This window comes from Rhinopithecus bieti, unplaced genomic scaffold (genome assembly GCF_001698545.2).
Source record: "Rhinopithecus bieti isolate Rb0 unplaced genomic scaffold, ASM169854v2 scaffold_6380, whole genome shotgun sequence".
NCBI classification, from domain to species: domain Eukaryota; kingdom Metazoa; phylum Chordata; class Mammalia; order Primates; family Cercopithecidae; genus Rhinopithecus; species Rhinopithecus bieti.
Genome location: NW_016806642.1, coordinates 4,006,735 through 4,027,230, shown reverse-complemented (window position 1 = coordinate 4,027,230; position 20,496 = coordinate 4,006,735). Strand labels below are relative to the sequence as shown.

Below are 20,496 nucleotides of genomic sequence, written 5' to 3'. Positions count from 1 at the left end.
AAAGGCACTCTCTATAAAGATGTTTTTAATGAAAGGCATCCATCAGTGTAACTAAAAATTTTGTGACCGGACTTAATGGTTTACCAAAGGAATCAGAGATTACATATTAAACCTCTACCCTGGGCTGCTCTTACTTGCCCTAGAAGAGGAGGGAGCATTTTTTTTTTGATACCTAGAACAGTGCCTGACATAGATAATCAATGTTTCTTAAAAGCATGAATGTGCAAAGAATTGTTAAACACTATAGATATAAAATAAATACTTGGTTTGTGTTCGCGAGACACCTAAGCCTAGTTGGCGAGAGAACCCAGGACAGTCTAAAGATAAGTACAAATAATATTTACAATACCTGCCAAGGGAGATTAGTAAAGGGAGACACCAGTGACAGCTGGACCTTAGAGCAGGAGAAAGGCTTATATAGGTCAGAGGAGTGGGGTATTTCTTGCCTATACAAATGATAAAATATCTTGTGAGGCTTTTGATGATCTAGCCTCTATCTGCTTCTCTAACTTCATCTTTTACCGTTCTTCATTGACCCAAAACCATATGCTCCAACCAGGGATATGCATGTGCTCATGTGCACACAGACACACACAATCTCCTTGCATGAGCTACTCCTTCTCCCTTAAAAGCAACCCATGTTACACATCCTTCATCTCTCCCCTCCCCTCCCCTTCGCTCCTTTCTTTCTTTCTTTCTTTCTTTCTTTCTTTCTTTCTTTCTTTCTTTCTTTCTTTCTTTCTTTCTTTCTTTCTTTCTTTCTTTCTTTCTTTCTTTCTTTCTTTCTTTCTTTCTTTCTTTCTTTCTTTCTTTCTTTCTTTCTTTCTTTCTTTCTTTCTTTCTTTCTTTCTTTCTTTCTTTCTTTCTTTCTTTCTTTCTTTCTTTCTTTCTTTCTTTCTTTCTCTTTCTTTTCTGTCTTTCTCTCTTTCTCTCTCTCTCATTTCTTTCTTCCTTTCTTTCTTTCTTCTTTCTCTTCTCGTCCTTCCTCCTCTCCTTCTTCTTTCTTCTTCTTCTTCTCCTCCTCCTCCTCCTCTCCTCCTTCTCCTCTACTCCTCCTTCTCCTCCTCCTCCTCCTCTCTCCTCCTCCCTCCTCTCCTTCCCTCTCCTCCTTCTCCTCCTCCTCCTCCTTCTCCTCTCCTCCTCTCCTCCTCCCCTCTCCTCCTCCTCCTCTCTCCTCCCTCTTCTCCTCCTCACCTCCTCTTCTCCTCCCTCCTCCTTCTCCTCCTCCTTCTCCTCCTCTCCTATCCCTCCTCCTCCTTCTCCTCTCCTCCTTCCCTCCTCCTCCTTCTCCCTTCCTCCTTCTCCCCCGTCCCTCCCACTCCCCATCCTCCTTCCTCCCTCTCTCTCCTTCTCCTTCTCCTTCTTCTTATTCTTCTTCCTCCTCCTCCTTCTCCCCCCTCCTCCTCCTCCTCCTCTCCCTCCCCTCTCCTCCCCTCTCCCTCCCCTCTCCTCCCCTCCCCTCCATTTCCCTTCCAAAAGAGCCTCACTCAGTTGCCCAGGCTGGAGTGCAATGGCATGATCTTGGCTCACTGCAACCTCCACCTCCTGGGTTCAAGTGATTCGTGTACCTCAGTCACCCAAGTAGCTGGGATTACAGATGTGTGCCACTATGCCCAGCTAATTTTTGTATATTTAGTGGAGATGATTTTGCCATGTTGGCCAGGCTGGTCTCAAACTCCTGGCCTTAAGTGATCCACCTGCCTCAGCCTCCAAAACTGCTGGGATTATAGGTGTGAGCCACCACCCCCAGCCCATCTTCTTCTTTATTAGCCTAGTTTTGCTAAGGAGAAGATTTCCACATGCCATGAGGCTTTTCCAATTATTTCTCCTAAAACACAGGATTGCACTACATCTTTAGCTCTTCCTAGATAGTCCTAGAATTCGGCAGAATGGAAGTGGATCCTCTGACCTGTCTCCTTTACCGTTAGTTGCATCTCAGGGAGGCAGTCCCAAAACCATAGTATTTCCATCTTACCTTTGTTTTTGATTTGCCTACATCTCTTTTCAAACTCCTAGACCTTTCTTTCCCCAGCACTAACACTGTTAATGGATTTGCATCTCATTGTTGCATGACTTAGAAAAGTTTTCTTTGTTTTTACCTTTCGATTCATGAGGACTAGAACCATTTCTTACTCCTTCCAGTTCTGTGGAATGCTAGGTCTGAAATGAAACCTTATTTTAATAAGTGTTGATGGTAGAGTCTACCATAAATACCGAACATGGAACTGGTTTTATTTATAGATTCATAAGGGTGTATAAACTCATAGGAATTTTTTATTTATAAACTCGTAGGAATCTGGATCTGCCCACATCATATACCTCTGTGTGTTGAAACCTGAATTCAGTCACTTTACATGATGATTATATGATTGTTTGTATGTGTTCAAACCTGCATTTGAGGATGTAGGTAGTGATGTTGGCAAAGACAGGCTGTTTCCAGAAAGATTTTACTTTGCTGAGAGTTGTCATTCTGTATTTTGATTCACTTTTATGCTTAGAAGCCACATTGGTTGACAGGAATGGTAGGAAATAATCAATACTGTTTTCCTCATTTTTCTATTACGTATTTGCATATGTCACAGGATGTTAAAATAGGACTTTGTTTAATCTCAGTTTAGCAGAGGCTACAACTCAAAAGAATGCATAGCACATAGCCCAGCATTCAAAAGCAAAGTACTAGAATACCTGTTCAGGACTGCAAAGGAGGTATTGAACCTCAGGTGTTTTTATTTAAAATTTTTTTTTTTACTCTTTATAGCCAATATCCACCTTGAGGAAATAAGAGTACTGATGCTGACAGTGAAGTCCTGGAGACCAACAAGATGCATCAGTCAAACCAGATGTTTATAATGACTCCTCGGTGTATGTAGATCTATAGGAGGGCTTCAGAGAGCTTAACCATCTGTTTTCCGTCCTTTAAAAAGATTATTGTGGTAAAATATACATAACATAAACTTATAATTGTAACCATTTGTAGCATACAATTTCAGTGGCATTAATTACATTCCCAAATGTTGTATAACCAACACGACTATCTATACTTAAACCTTTCTCATCATCCCAACATAAACACTGTTCCTATCCACTCCATGCCTATGTGTGTGTATGCATGTATATACTGGTTTGGTTTCTGCATAGAAGATTTATAGCTGTGCCCCAGAATATCAGGAACCTTTACACATTTCTTGGCATTACTGTTGGCAATAAATGGAAAGCTGGATGAGTGGACAACAAGTCTAACCTGGCTCCAAAGTTCTTAAGTTCTGATTAATGCTATTTATTCTAGGGCCACTTTGTCTCTCCTCCTTCCACTGTCCACCCAGGAAGGACAGTATGGTGATGGAGTCCTTCTAGGAGCAAAGAAATCTGCAGCCCAGCTGGTTCTTTTAGACTCTACCCTCTTAACTATTTCTATTTCTTTTTTTTTTTTTGAGACGGAGTCTCGCTGTGTTGCCCAGGCTGGAGCGCAGTGGCCGGATCTCAGCTCACTGCAAGCTCCGCCCCCCGGGTTTACGCCATTCTCCTGCCTCAGCCTCCCGAGCAGCTGGGACTACAGGCGCCTGCCACCTCGCCTGGCTAGTTTTTTTGTATTTTTTTGTAGTAGAGATGGGGTTTCACCGTGTTAGCCAGGATGGTCTCGATCTCCTGACCTCGTGATCCGTCTGTCTTGGCCTCCCAAAGTGCTGGGATTACAGGCTTGAGCCACCGCGCCCGGCCAACTATTTCTGAATGACATAATCTTGTAGGATTTCTTTCCCTTTGGGAACAATTTGATTTTTAGAAAATGTATTATCAACGTGGTGTCTTAAAGGACTCATGATTGAAGGTCAATGTTTTTACTCCTTTTTCTTCCAGAGCACACCGAAGAGGTCACCACAGCTCCCAGTTGCTTCTGCATTGGTGGGAGGTTGGTGGGAGATTGGCTGGAGTGGAGGAACTTTATAGCTCATACTTCATCTCTCACTCTGCTACCATGCCTCAGTGTCACGACAGGAAATAACTGGAGTGAAAAAAACAATCCCTGGCCTGGGGGCCAGAGGACCAGAGACTCCCACATTCTAGTTATGAAGCCTTCCATGAATTGAATGTCTTAACCCTGGTAAAATACAGCCATCACTTGAAGCTGTAACCACTCTACAAATGCAAGGTGGAGTTATTGTTATCAGTCATCAGACAATGTAGTATAATGGAGAGTGCACAAATTTTATTTTTTTAAACTGAGATGAAGCTGTATAGTGTATACAAACTTTAGACTTTAAAAATTATCCTGGCTTCACATCTCAGCTGTTCTTCTTCCTGGGCAAGTCACTTTTACCTCTCTTTGGACTCGTTTTTCTCCTGTATAAAATGGATATGCCAATAAGAGAGCGCCTATCTCATAAGCATTCCTAAATTTTTTTTTTGTAGGTTTGTTGTAAGGAATAAATTTGATAGCAGTGTCTTGCTTAGAGTCATCATTCAGTTAGTAGTAGCTATGATTAATATTGGTAATAATAAAATGCCACAATAAATGATTGACTGAATTATCCGCATCCTCCAAAAATGGAGCGTGATTCATAAAACACTAGATATGGCAATTAAGTCATACTCTCTGTAGAAGCTTTCATTCCTATGCTTAGTGAGTGGCTGCTTCTGCCCATCCTGTCTTGGGCTAGGGATGATGGAGACTTGAAAATTGAATGGTATTCAGCCCTGGTGATGATTTGGCCTCTTTTTCCCACTGGGTGGTATCATGGCAGCCCTGTAATCTGTATGGTGTCCTCTGATGCTAAGCAAACCCAGGAGGTGTTCAAGGTGTTCAGGAAAACTGGAGACAGCATTGCGAAATGTCAGTTACTGCATGAAGCTATGAACTCCAGAGAGCTACAAAAATAGCTTGCAGTGATTGAATTCCTTTTCTATTTTGTTGGTTTTGTTTATGCCTTAGTGGTTTCCCCTTTTAGACAGAGCACATGCTTTTAAAAAATTCTAATTGTATGTTTGCTTAATGGTGTATAATTATATATCAAGTAAATATATAATTATGGAGTACTTTAAATTAATATTATTTACTTGATTGAGTTAATGATTCTGGAGCTATTTGCCTATTGTGCTAAGAATAATTAAGCCAACTTTTAGCTGAGACTCATTACAGATATTGACATTTGGGGTGTGTGTGTGTGTGTGTGTGTGTGTGTGTGTGTGTAATAGCCAGTTTTAAAACCTTCAAAATATTGCTGGGGCAATAAATTTTCTATACTTTCATTCTGTTACAGTCTAAAAACCCAATAAAATGGGTTCACCTGTTCCCTCCTCAAGATATGGTACATGTGGACAAATCTTATTATAAAAATAGGTTGCCAAATGGGGTTCATTCCTTTATTCTTTCACTCGTTCATTCACTCAGCAAATACCTGCTGAGCATCTACCATATGAGCAACACATGCACAGTGGACACTGGGGTTACAAAAATGAGTAAGTTATGGTCTCTCTTCTCATGGAGCTCGGTGTCTAGAAGGGGAAACAGATACAAGCAGTTTATTCAGTACTGCTTGACCGCAAGCTGGCATTTACTGTGTTTATGTTGTGCTACTTAATTCTGACAACAATCCTACAATGCTCATTTACACTTTACACACTAGATAATCGAGGCCTGGAGAGGTTAGTAAGTTGCTTAAGGTTAATCAAGTAGTAAATGGTAAATCCAGAGTGAAAATCCAGCCTGTGGACTTAACCATGTTGCTCTACTGAAAAAAGCTGTAATAGATGAAAATAAACAGGGGCTTGAGTATAAAGATGACTAAGCATTTCTGTGAGTATTAGAGAAATGATCAGAGACAAGAGGGCACTTGAACTTTTTTTTTTTTAAACATTTGAGTTAAAGATGCATATATAATGTACCATTTTAAGTGTACAGTTTAATTACATTTATATTATTTTTTCCTCCTTCAAACCCCATCCCACTCCCCTTCCTGGCCTCTGTTAACTACTAATCTACTGTTGATCTTCATGAGATCCACATTTTTAGTTTCCGCATATGAGTAAAAAACATGCCGTATTTCTCTCTCTGTGCTTTGGTTATTTCACTTATAATGGCCTCCAGTTCCATCCCTGTTGCTGCAAATGACAGGATTTCATTCTTTTTTATGTGAATAGTATTTCATTGTGTACGTATACCACATTTTATTTATCCTTTCATCCATTGGTAGGCACGTAGGTTGATTCCATATTTCGGCTATTGTGAATAGTGCTGCAGTAAACATGGGAGTGCAGCTTTATCTTCGATATATTGATTTCCTTTCTTTTAGATATATACCCAGTAGTGGAATTGCTGGGTCATATGGAACCTTCATACTGTTCTCCAGAGTGATTGTACTAATTTACATTCCCACCAACAGTGTATAAGAGTTCCCTTTCCTCCACATTTTCACCAGTATCTGGTATTACCTGCCTTTTTGATACAAACTATTTTTTTTTTTTTTTGAGACAGAGTCTGGCTCTGTCGCCCAGGCTGGAGTGCAGTGGCCGGATCTCAGCTCACTGCAAGCTCCGCCTCCCGGGTTTACGCCATTCTCCTGCCTCAGCCTCCCGAGCAGCTGGGACTACAGGCGCCCGCCACCTCGCCCAGCTAGTTTTTTTTGTAATTTTTAGTAGAGACGGGTGTCACCGTGTTAGCCAGGATGGTCTTGATCTCCTGACCTCGTGATCCACCCGTCTCGGCCTCCCAAAGTGCTGGGATTACAGGCTTGAGCCACCGCGCCTGGCCAATACAAACTATTTTAACTGAAGTGAGATGACACTATATTGTGATTTTGATTTGTGTTTCTCTGATTGGTGATGTTGGACATTTTTTCATATAACTGTGTGCCATCTCTATATCTTCTTTTGAAGATCTGTTAATTCTGTTCAACTCTTTTGCCCAGTTTTTATTTTATTTTATTTTTTTTTACTATTGAGTTGTTTGAGCTCCTTATATATTCTGGTTATTAATTTCTTGTCAAATGAATAGTTCACAAGTATTTCCTGCCATTCAGTGGGTTGTCTTTTCACTTCACTGATTGTTTTCTTTGGTTTGCAGAAGCTTTTTAGCTTCATATAGTCCCAATTGTGTATTTTTGCTTTGTTTGCCTGTGCTTTTGAGGTCTTCCACAAGAAATTTTTGTCCAGATCAATGTCCTGGAACATTTCTCTAATGTTTTCTTCTAGTTGTTTTATATTTTCAGGTTTTGGATTCAAGTTTTTAAATTTTGATTTGATTTTTGTATATAGTGAGAGATATAGGTCTATTTTCATTTTTCTGCATATAGTTACACATTTTTCCCAGCACCATCTATGGAAAAGACTGTCCTCTCCCCACTGCAAGTTCTTGGCATCTTTGTCAAAGATGAATTGGTAGTAAATGTGTGGATTTATATCTGGGTTCTCTATTTTGTTCCATTAGTCCATGTGCCTGTATTTATGCTAGTACCATGCTGTCTTGGTTACAGTAGCTTTATAATAAACTTTGAAGTCAGATAATGTGATGCCTCTCACTTTGTTCTTTTTGCTCAGGGTGGCTTTGGCTCTTTGGAGTCTTTTGTGGTTCCATATACATTTTAGGTTTTTTTTTTTTTTTTTAATTTTGTGAAGGATGTCATCGGTATTTTGATAGAGATTGCATTGGATCTGTACATTGCTTTGGGTAGTATTGCCATTTTAACAATATTATTTCTTCTAATCCATGAGCATGGAATACCTTTTCTTTTTTGTGTGTCCTCTTCTATTTCTTCCATCAGAGTTTTATAGTTCTTCTTGTGTAGATCTTTCACTTTTTTGGTTAGATTGATTCCCAGGTATTTTATATTTTTTTGTAGCTATTGAAAATGGCATTGGTTTCTTGATTTCTTTTTCGGATTGTTGGTTGTTAGCACAATAGTTGGTTGGATGCTCTTGATTTATGCATGTTGGTTTTGTATTCTGCAACTTTACTGAATTCATTTGCCAGTTCTAACAGTTTTTTTCGTGGAGTGTTTAGGTTTTTCTAGCCATAAGATCATGTTGAGTTCGAACAAGGGTAATCTGACTTCTTCCTTTCCAATTTAGATGTCCTTTATTTCTTTTTTTGCCTAATTGCTCTGGCCAGGACTTTCAGTGTTATGTTGAATAATAGTGGTGAAAGTGGGTATCCTTGTTGTGCTCCATTCTTTAGAGGAAAGGCCTTCAATTTTCCTCCATTCAGTATGATGTTAGCCATGGATTTGTCATAGATGGCCATTATTATTTTGAGGTATGTTCCTTCTATATCTATTTTCATGAGGATTTTTTTGTTTTTTGAGACGGAGTTTTGCTCTGTCACCCAGGCTGGAGTGCAGTGGTGCGATCTTGGCTCACTGCAACCTCTGCCTCCCGGATTCAAGCAGTTCTCCTGCCTCAGCCTCCCAAGTAGCTGGGATTACAGGCACCTGCCACCATGCCTGGCTAATTTTTGTATTTTTGGTAGAGACAGGGGTTTCACCATATTGGCCAGGCTGATCTCAAACTCATGACCTCAAGTAATCTGCCTGTCTCACCTCCCAAAGTGCTAGTATTATAGGCGTGAGCTGCCACGCCTGGCCTCATGAGGATTTTTATCATAAAGGGATGTTGAATTTTATCATATACTTTTTCAGCATCTATTGAAATAATCATATATTTTTTGTTCTTGATTATATTAATGTGGTATATAACATTTATTGATTTGCATATATTGAGCCATCCTTTTACCCATGAAGTGAAACTTGTTTTTTTTTTTTTTTGGAGACCGAGTCTTGCTCTGTCACCCAGGCTGGAGTGCAGTCATGCAATCTCGGCTCACTGCAAACTCCACCTCCCAGGTTCATGCCATTCTCCTCCTCAGCCTCCCGAGTAACTGGGACTACAGGTGCCCGCCACCATGCCCGGCCAATTTTTTTGTATTTTTAGTAGAGACAGGCTTTCACCATGTTAGCCAGGATGGTCTTGACCTCCTGACCTCGTAATCCGCCCGCCTCAGCCTCCCAAAGTGCTGGGATTACAGGCGTGAGCCACCGCGCTCTGCCATGAAGTGAATCTTTATTGATAATGGTGAACGATCTATTTAATGTGTTGTTGCATTTGGTTTGCAAGTATTTGGTTGAGGATTTTTGTATCTGTGTTCTTCAGTGATACTGGCCTGTAGTTTTCTTTTTTTGTTGTATCCTTCTCTAGTTTTAGTGTCAGGCAATGCTGGCCTTGTAGAATGAGTTCAAAAGTATTTCTTCTTCCAGTTTTTAAAAAAATAGTTTGAGGAGGATTAATATTAGTTATTTTAAAAATATTTGGTAGAATTCAGCAGTGAATCCATCAGGCCCTGGGCCTTTCTTTGATAGGAGAATTTTTATTACAGCCTCAATCTCATTACTTGTTACTGGTTTGTTGAGGTTTTCTATTTCTTCATGGTTCAATCTTGGTAGGTTGTATGTGTCCAGGCATTTATCCATTTCTTCTAAGTTTTCTGATTTGTTGGTATATAGTTGTTCATAGTTGCCATCTCTTATGAGTCTTTGTATTTCTGAGGTCTCAGTTGTTATGTCTCCTTCTTCATTCCTGGTTTTATTTATTTGGGTCTTCTCTCTCTTTTTCTTAGCTTACCTAGAGGTTTATTGATTTTGTGTATTGTTTCAAAAAAACAACTTTTCATGTTGTCTATCTTTTTTCTTTTAGTTTTAATTTTCTTAATTTTTGCTCTGGTCTTTATTATTTCTTTCCTTCTATTAATTTTGGCTTTAGTTTGTTCTTGCTTTTCTAGTTCCTTGAGATGTATTGTTAGGTTGTTAATTTGAAGTCTTTCTACTTTTTTGATATCAGTGTTTATTGCTATAAAATTTCCTCTTAGTACTTCTTTTGCTGTATCCCATATGTTTTTGTATATTTCCATTTTAATTTGTTTCAATAAATTTTTAAATTTCCTTCCTAATTTCTTCATTGACTCATTGGTTCTTCAGCAGCATGTTGTTTAATTTCCATATGTTTATGTATTTTCCAAGGTTCCTTTTGTTATTTAGTTGTAAAGTTTTATTCCATTGTGGTCAGAGAAGATGCTTGGTATGATTTCTATTTTATTTATTTATTTATTTTTGAGATGAAGTCTCGCACTGTTGCCCAGGCTAGAGTGCAATGGCGTGATCTCGGCTCACTGCAACCTCCCCCTCCCAAGTTCAAGTGATTCTCCTGCCTCAGCTTCCCGAGTAGCTGGGATTACAGATGCCTGTCACCACGCCCAGCTAATTTTTTGTATTTTTAGTAGAGATGGAGTTTCACTATGTTGGCCAGGCTGTTCTTGAACTCCTGACCTGGTGATCTGCCTGCCTTGGCCTCCCAAAGTGTTGGGATTACAGGCATGAGCCACCGTACCCGGCCAATTTCTATGTTTTTGAATTTGTGCAGACTCGTTTTGTGGACTATGGTCTATTCTAGGAAATGTTCCATTTGCTAATGAAAAGAATATAAATTCTGCAGCAGTTGGGTGAAATATTCAGTAAATGTCAATAAGGCATATTGGATCTTGAACGTGGGTTTTAAAAGATGAATTGGAGTTTACCAAGGGAAGAAAATACATTGCAGACAGAAAGGAGCTTGTACAAATACACATTTTATGATTCCTCTGACAGCAAAATATATCTTCCCAGTTATTCTGTATTTTTAATCAGTAAGTCATTTCCATTCCTTGAAAATAGACACATCAATGGGGAATATATATGTGGGTAAAGATTAGACCAGAAACAGCCCTGAATCATGTTGGGTAAAAGGGGCAAGCCATTATAAAGTTTAAATTGACAGAGGCCAGTACTAGATCACCCTGAACTGTTTGGGAGCTATGCCAAACATTTCAAATACTTTGTTTAATAAACCATACTTGTCCCTCCCAAAGGTATATGAAAGTGGGTAACCTGGAGGTCTCCTGCCATTGCCCCACAGTCATCTTGTCGAAAAAAGTTACACGTTAACCAAAAAGAATGGGCTTTCTTGGCAGCCCCAGAGAGAGAAACTCAATGTGTTTGTTTTGAGATGTCAGCTCTACCAAGAGCACAGATAACTTCCCGGTCATATTTTGATTATTTATTATCTGGTTACCAGAAAAGGGCTAATCAAACACATTCCTCCTGCCTCCCTTTCCCATGGTCACATAGAAGGAATTTGAGACATTTGGGATTGCAGAGCACATTCTGACGTCATCTGTATGAAGCCTCTTCTTTCTCCAGAATTCTTTATCTCAGGAAATAGCACTTCTTGTGTCCTTCTATCCAGCCGTTCAAGCTGGAAACCTGGAGTTCAGGCTTGACTCTTTCCTCTCCCTCCCCTGACACACTCTTCAGTACACCTCTCCACATGCACACACTGCCACCATGTATCACCTGTCTTATGTCCAGGTGTCCCACCACCTCTCTATCTCCTGAGTCCCTCACGTATGTGTATACCCCACTGCCACTCAGCTAGCCTTAGCCACCATCATCCCTTATTGATACTCCTCACCAACCTCCTGACTGGGCTCCCTACCTTTAAGCTCTTGTTATCCATTTCTATTCTCCATACTGGAGCCTGAAAGATCTTTGGAAATGTAGATCTGAGAGTTGGTCTCTTTAAATATTCTCCCAGCTCCTTAAAAGACTGTATGATCTGACCCTTCAGTCTATACTCTCACCATGGAGGACTTCATTTTCTTCAAATATGGCCTGTCCTGACTGCAGCACTTTGCATTGGCAGTTACCTGATAAAATAATAATAATTGCCAACATTTATTATCACTCTGGGTGTGTCAGATACTGAGCTAAGCTCTTAAAGTACATGTTCATGTAGTATCCACAGTTGTGTGAGTTATGTAGAAGGTAATGTTCACCACATTTTATGAAGAAAGAAAGGCTTAAAGAGGTTATGAAGTTTGTCCAACTGTAAGCTTCTCCTTGTTGTTTCTTAGCTAAATTAGTAAATATGTAATCAACTGGGGATCATGCCTTAACAGTATTTTGAGGCAAATGATAATGTCAACCAGTGTGCTGTTATAACATGATGATTTATGTTCAGAAGATCTGGGCTGCACTGAGCAGCACTGTGACTCTGGGTAACCTCTCAGAGTCAGTTTTCTCATCTGCAAAATGGGGATTATATTAATACCTGTCTTAGATGATTGTTGCATGGATCAGAGCCAAGCAGTGTTCCTGTAACTTAGGTGATGATCCATAATGTGTGAAAAAATATGCATGTTAAGTGAATGAAAATGCCAAGGGTTTCCCCTGTAAGTTATGTCCTTTGATTAAAAGAGAAAAAAAAATAGATCCATGCACAAGCCTGCCTTTGGCTCACTCTGTAGCACTTTTCATGTTATCATGAGAGCTGGGATAAATCAGAGATGGTGTAGGACTTATAACCCTATAATTAAACATTTGTGGGAAGGTCAAAACATTTTATGCTTAACAGAAATGAAATTCTTTGTAACCTCACAGAATAGAAAAAATCCAAGTCTGTGCTTGAAATGGTCTAGTTTAATTTAAAATGTGTTTCAAAATGTGTTTTCATACCTTTACTGAAACAGAATTCTTTAATTTAAAAAATTGCTGTGTTAAACACCCTCTTCTTCATATATTTGGACCCTGTTCCCACTGTTCCTGCCTCTAGTAAGAGAGGATGTGGTATCACTTCCAGAAGATGTTGTTTGGTGTGATACCTGCTTATGAAGAGGAAGTTGCTGGAGGAATTAATTTCCTTTTGCTGTGTTCCCTTAGGTCTCAGAATGCAGTTGGCCCATTAGGCAGGCTCCCAGTCTGCACAACCTTTTGCTGTGTGTCGGAATATGTATAACTGGCTGCTGCAGAATCCCAAAATGTCTGTGTTGTCCACTGCTTGGTGAGTAACCTTTTGTTGTTGGTGGTGATGGTTTGGTTTGGTTAAATATGGATGAGCCTGTACACAATGGTAGACAGGTAACATTTGAGTTCAATAGGATTTATTGAGCCCATATTTAGGAATTCGATAATGTGAGAGTTGTAAAATAAGGAAGGGATTCATTATTCCTGACTTAAAGCTTGACCACCAGTGGGAAAGGCATATGTATACACAACTCACATAGTGTAGGGACTCTAGAATGTGCTAAATATTATAAAAGAGGTAGAAACAGGAGTGATGTGTGCGCAGCTAAAATGCCATTGACTTTTGTGTGAATAAAGTTAACATTAACATATTGGCATATTTATTTTTTCTTCCTGTTTGTGTTTGAATGAAAATAAAAGAAAAAAGATACCTATGTCCTTGTAAGAAGTCACATAGATTGACTGTATTTGAGAGCGTTCCCACTGGGACTAATGATTTTCTGACCATCGGCTTCCTAGAGTTCCTTTCCCTAACTCTTCTCAGAACTCTTGCCTGTCCTTTACAATTCAACTTTCAGTAAAATCCTTCTGACTCTTCAGTATTTTCACAATACAGACATTCCCATTATATCTAAATGTCTTCTATGACTTTTAATACCCTATGTCATAATAAGCTCTTCTCCTACATATTTTGCACTAGACTATTGTAATCTTGCAGGAAGGAATCATGCCTTTTTTTAAACTTTTGTACTCCAGGCATAAAAGGCTTCAGTAAGTGACTGAATACACAAATGTAATGTGAGCATTAATGCTGGAAATTTCATTGCTTCTATAAACTTTAGTGTGTATGTTTTGCTATAGTATTACTTGATGATTCCCCACCCCTGTCCTTTCTTGAGAGCAAGTTGGCTAAAACAGGAAAGAAACAGGAAAGAAAGTTGAAGAACATTTTTTCTTTCTTTTGCTTCAAATCTCCAAACTCTTGGCAATAAAGGAAAACACTTAGTGTTTGTAAGAATTTAATGTTGAAGACCAAAGGATTTTCCTTTCCAAGGCACAGCAGATGGTGCAACAGAACAGATTACTTTTAGGGACTAAGCAGCCTTAAGCACCTTGGTGATTTTCTCTTCACTCAAGAATTTTCTCTAAGTTCAGAGAGCCTACATCTGACATCTTGATGGAGGAAAGATGACTCAACAGAGACCAGAAACTCCCAGTTTCAGTGATTCTTCATAAAGAATAAAACCCAATGAAGAAGAAAAAAGAAGAGGCAAACAAAAGATTATGGTTCTACAGGGGTGCTCAGTAAACTCGCTCGAAAAGGATATGCATATGTTGAAATCAATACCATGTCTTTGGGAAATGGAATTGAAGCTGGGGAGGGAACTTTTTTTTTCTTTTCTTTTCTTTTTTTTTTAAGATGGAGTCTCGCTCTATCGCCAGGCTGGAGTGCAGTAGCACAATCTCGGCTAACTGCAAACTCCACCTCCCGAGTTCAAGTGATTCTCCTGACTCAGACTCCCAAGTAGCTGGGACTAGAGGCATGCATCACCACGCCCATCTAATTTTGTATTTTAGTAGAGACAGTTTTCACCATGTTGGCCAGGATGGTCTCGATCTCTTGACCTCGTGATCCACCTGCCTTGGCCTCCCAAAGTGCTGGGATTACAGGAGTGAGCCACCGCGCCCAACCTCTTATTTTATCTTAATATACTACTGGTTGTTTTATTAAAATAATAAGCATAGCTGAGCATAGTGGCTCATGCCCGTAATTCTAGCACTTTGGGAGACAGAAGTGGGTGGATCACTTGAGGTCAGGAGTTTGAGACCAGCCTGGCCAACATGGTGAAACCCCGTCTCTACCAGCCAGGTGTGGTGCTATGTGCCTGTAATCCCAGCTACTCGGGAGGCTGAGGCAGGAGAATCGCTTGAACCTGGGAGGTGGAGGTTGCAGTGGACCGAGATAGTGTCACTGCACTCCAGTCTGGGCAACAGAGTACGATTCCCTCTCAAAATAATAATAATAATAATAATAATAAAAATAANTGCACACACTGCCACCATGTATCACCTGTCTTATGTCCAGGTGTCCCACCACCTCTCTATCTCCTGAGTCCCTCACGTATGTGTATACCCCACTGCCACTCAGCTAGCCTTAGCCACCATCATCCCTTATTGATACTCCTCACCAACCTCCTGACTGGGCTCCCTACCTTTAAGCTCTTGTTATCCATTTCTATTCTCCATACTGGAGCCTGAAAGATCTTTGGAAATGTAGATCTGAGAGTTGGTCTCTTTAAATATTCTCCCAGCTCCTTAAAAAGACTGTATGATCTGACCCTTCAGTCTATACTCTCACCATGGAGGACTTCATTTTTCTTCAAATATGGCCTGTCCTGACTGCAGCACTTTGCATTGGCAGTTACCTGATAAAATAATAATAATTGCCAACATTTATTATCACTCTGGGTGTGTCAGATACTGAGCTAAGCTCTTAAAGTACATGTTCATGTAGTATCCACAGTTGTGTGAGTTATGTAGAAGGTAATGTTCACCACATTTTATGAAGAAAGAAAGGCTTAAAGAGGTTATGAAGTTTGTCCAACTGTAAGCTTCTCCTTGTTGTTTCTTAGCTAAATTAGTAAATATGTAATCAACTGGGGATCATGCCTTAACAGTATTTTGAGGCAAATGATAATGTCAACCAGTGTGCTGTTATAACATGATGATTTATGTTCAGAAGATCTGGGCTGCACTGAGCAGCACTGTGACTCTGGGTAACCTCTCAGAGTCAGTTTTCTCATCTGCAAAATGGGGATTATATTAATACCTGTCTTAGATGATTGTTGCATGGATCAGAGCCAAGCAGTGTTCCTGTAACTTAGGTGATGATCCATAATGTGTGAAAAAATATGCATGTTAAGTGAATGAAAATGCCAAGGGTTTCCCCTGTAAGTTATGTCCTTTGATTAAAAGAGAAAAAAAAATAGATCCATGCACAAGCCTGCCTTTGGCTCACTCTGTAGCACTTTTCATGTTATCATGAGAGCTGGGATAAATCAGAGATGGTGTAGGACTTATAACCCTATAATTAAACATTTGTGGGAAGGTCAAAACATTTTATGCTTAACAGAAATGAAATTCTTTGTAACCTCACAGAATAGAAAAAATCCAAGTCTGTGCTTGAAATGGTCTAGTTTAATTTAAAATGTGTTTCAAAATGTGTTTTCATACCTTTACTGAAACAGAATTCTTTAATTTAAAAAATTGCTGTGTTAAACACCCTCTTCTTCATATATTTGGACCCTGTTCCCACTGTTCCTGCCTCTAGTAAGAGAGGATGTGGTATCACTTCCAGAAGATGTTGTTTGGTGTGATACCTGCTTATGAAGAGGAAGTTGCTGGAGGAATTAATTTCCTTTTGCTGTGTTCCCTTAGGTCTCAGAATGCAGTTGGCCCATTAGGCAGGCTCCCAGTCTGCACAACCTTTTTGCTGTGTGTCGGAATATGTATAACTGGCTGCTGCAGAATCCCAAAAATGTCTGTGTTGTCCACTGCTTGGTGAGTAACCTTTTGTTGTTGGTGGTGATGGTTTGGTTTGGTTAAATATGGATGAGCCTGTACACAATGGTAGACAGGTAACATTTGAGTTCAATAGGATTTATTGAGCCCATATTTAGGAATTCGATAATGTGAGAGTTGTAAAAATAAGGAAGGGATTCATTATTCCTGACTTAAAGCTTGACCACCAGTGGGAAAGGCATATGTATACACAACTCACATAGTGTAGGGACTCTAGAATGTGCTAAATATTATAAAAGAGGTAGAAACAGGAGTGATGTGTGCGCAGCTAAAAATGCCATTGACTTTTGTGTGAATAAAGTTAACATTAACATATTGGCATATTTATTTTTTCTTCCTGTTTGTGTTTGAATGAAAATAAAAGAAAAAAGATACCTATGTCCTTGTAAGAAGTCACATAGATTGACTGTATTTGAGAGCGTTCCCACTGGGACTAATGATTTTTCTGACCATCGGCTTCCTAGAGTTCCTTTCCCTAACTCTTCTCAGAACTCTTGCCTGTCCTTTACAATTCAACTTTCAGTAAAATCCTTCTGACTCTTCAGTATTTTCACAATACAGACATTCCCATTATATCTAAATGTCTTCTATGACTTTTAATACCCTATGTCATAATAAGCTCTTCTCCTACATATTTTTGCACTAGACTATTGTAATCTTGCAGGAAGGAATCATGCCTTTTTTTAAACTTTTGTACTCCAGGCATAAAAGGCTTCAGTAAGTGACTGAATACACAAATGTAATGTGAGCATTAATGCTGGAAATTTCATTGCTTCTATAAACTTTAGTGTGTATGTTTTTGCTATAGTATTACTTGATGATTCCCCACCCCCTGTCCTTTCTTGAGAGCAAGTTGGCTAAAACAGGAAAGAAACAGGAAAGAAAGTTGAAGAACATTTTTTCTTTCTTTTTGCTTCAAATCTCCAAACTCTTGGCAATAAAGGAAAAACACTTAGTGTTTGTAAGAATTTAATGTTGAAGACCAAAGGATTTTCCTTTCCAAGGCACAGCAGATGGTGCAACAGAACAGATTACTTTTAGGGACTAAGCAGCCTTAAGCACCTTGGTGATTTTCTCTTCACTCAAGAATTTTCTCTAAGTTCAGAGAGCCTACATCTGACATCTTGATGGAGGAAAGATGACTCAACAGAGACCAGAAACTCCCAGTTTCAGTGATTCTTCATAAAGAATAAAAACCCAATGAAGAAGAAAAAAGAAGAGGCAAACAAAAGATTATGGTTCTACAGGGGTGCTCAGTAAACTCGCTCGAAAAGGATATGCATATGTTGAAATCAATACCATGTCTTTGGGAAATGGAATTGAAGCTGGGGGAGGGAACTTTTTTTTTCTTTTCTTTTCTTTTTTTTTTAAGATGGAGTCTCGCTCTATCGCCAGGCTGGAGTGCAGTAGCACAATCTCGGCTAACTGCAAACTCCACCTCCCGAGTTCAAGTGATTCTCCTGACTCAGACTCCCAAGTAGCTGGGACTAGAGGCATGCATCACCACGCCCATCTAATTTTTGTATTTTTAGTAGAGACAGTTTTCACCATGTTGGCCAGGATGGTCTCGATCTCTTGACCTCGTGATCCACCTGCCTTGGCCTCCCAAAGTGCTGGGATTACAGGAGTGAGCCACCGCGCCCAACCTCTTATTTTTATCTTAATATACTACTGGTTGTTTTATTAAAAATAATAAGCATAGCTGAGCATAGTGGCTCATGCCCGTAATTCTAGCACTTTGGGAGACAGAAGTGGGTGGATCACTTGAGGTCAGGAGTTTGAGACCAGCCTGGCCAACATGGTGAAACCCCGTCTCTACCAGCCAGGTGTGGTGCTATGTGCCTGTAATCCCAGCTACTCGGGAGGCTGAGGCAGGAGAATCGCTTGAACCTGGGAGGTGGAGGTTGCAGTGGACCGAGATAGTGTCACTGCACTCCAGTCTGGGCAACAGAGTACGATTCCCTCTCAAAATAATAATAATAATAATAATAATATTAATAATAATAATAATATAGTCTTTTAGTAAAAACAAACACTTTTAAAAGACCTGCATCACAGGCAAAAGAGAGGCTACATATCCAGGAGTCATGGATCTGTGAAAAGAGTGTCAGGAAGGCTAAATTCTGAAAATAAATCAGATTAAGAAAAATATCCTTTGTTTAAAACTGTGTTTGGAATAAGGACAACAACAAATTCTTGAGGCACGTGGTATAATCTTAACTCCTTTATTCTGTTTTCTTTATCAGAGGGAAAAAATGTCAAACTAGGAAGGACGTAACAATGATACTTAAGACAAAGCTGATAGGTAGCAAGATAGTACAAGAGCCTCACAATCCTTCAAATTAATTCACTCTCAAGGCTTAAATTATGTGACACAATGCCAAAAGCACTTGGAGAAGCAATTATGGATTTCATTTGTAATATGAAGAAACAGGAAGGAGAGGTGCCAGGCAAATGAAGGGAGGAGATTTTTTTCCCAAAATATGGAAGGAGGTTGATCCTGGAAAGTTGTAGGCTTGTGAACCTGATGGTAATTCAAGGCACAATTCTGAGAAAGTTTTGCACAGATGATTTTAAATTCTTAGCAAAAGGGGAGTCTTCACTGGTTCGTTATGAGCACATATAAAACCAACTGAACACTTCACATGACTAATAGACTAGTTGAGATAGTTTATTGGAGTCCCGCAAAATATTTCTTATTTTGTTATAGTCAAGATGGAGAAATTTGGCTAGGTTGTTATATATTTAGTTGAGTTGAGGTTGAATATCTGCTTCCAAAGGTAGGTGATTAATGGATCACCTTTCTCCTGGGAGAAAGTTTTATTTAGTTATTCATTTTAATCAACACCTTTGATGAAGATATGGAAATTCAGCTTATCAATTTTCTTAGAATTATAAGGGTCACATAATGAATTTGGATTTTAAAAGTTCTTGTAGGTTGGTCACTTAACAAAAACTAACAACCTGAAATTAAATACAAGATAAATGTAAAGTCCTGAATTCTGATTTTAAAAGATTAAACATATTTGCATATTACCTTAACAGATCATCTGGAAAAAATCTAGGGGTTTTTAGTGGATTGAGAGAATAATAAAAGCTTATGTTGTTGCTTAGCCTGCATTTATACTAGTTTGGCCTGGGGTTATGTTAATACAAGCATAGGGTCCAGAGTAAAGAAGATGATATTTCTCCTCTAGTTTGGTCAGAATATATCTCATATCTTGCATTTCACATCTGGGCAGCACATTTAAGGTTGTCATTTTAAAACTTGAATTTGTTTAGAAGAAATGTGCTAAATGATGACATCTCTTAAAATGGAATATCAAATGAGGAAGAATAGAAGGGATTGAGTTCATTTTAAAAGGGAAATAGAAGCATTGATGGAAAGGGAGGGTATTTCAGATATGTGAAGGACTACCATAGGGAGAAAGGAATAGGTTTATTTTTTGGTCTCACAAAAGGATGAGGGTCACTGAGTGGAAGCTATGGAGGAATGGAATTCAACTCAACATATTCAATATAAGGAAGAGCTCTGTAAACTGGAATGGGCTACTTCAAGTAGAAGTAATCTCCCTGTCACTTAAAGTGTTCTAGAAGAGACTAGGTCACCATCTGTCAGGGATGTTACTGAATTTTGTCTTAATTAGCTTGAGCTGCCATAACAAATATACCATAGGCCAGGTGGCTTAAACAACAGAAATGTAGTTCTAGAGGTTGGGAAGTCCAAGATCAAGGTGACTGCAGTTCTTTTCTTTCTTTTTTTCTAAGAGATGGGGTTTCACCACGTTGCCTAGGCTGGTCTCGACCTCCTGACCTCAGGCAATCTGCCTGCCTTGGCCTCCCAAAGTGCTGGGATTACAGACATGAGCCACTGTGCCCAAAGTGCCTGCACTTCTAATGTCTGGTGAGGGCCTGCTTCTGGGGTGGCAGATGGCTGTCTTCTTGTATCTTCACATGGCCAAAAGCAGAGGGAGATGACAGCAAGCTCTTTTGTCTCTTCTTATGAGGGCACATTTCCCATTTATGAGAGCTCCACTCTCCCTACCTAATTACCTCCCCAAAGTCCCACTTCCTAATACCATCACATTGGGGTTAG

The 20,496-nt window shown here is 39.5% G+C and overlaps 1 protein-coding gene across 1 annotated transcript in view; it reads left to right on the top strand.

Annotated features, from left to right (window-relative positions):
- DNAJC6 (DnaJ heat shock protein family (Hsp40) member C6) overlaps positions 1-20,496 on the top strand; it is a 111,805-nt gene that overhangs the window by 58,218 nt on the left and 33,091 nt on the right. The window contains exon 5 of the mRNA XM_017877184.1: positions 16,257-16,379. Within this exon, the coding sequence (XP_017732673.1) occupies positions 16,257-16,379 (123 nt within the window). The remainder of the gene's footprint in view (positions 1-16,256; positions 16,380-20,496) is intronic.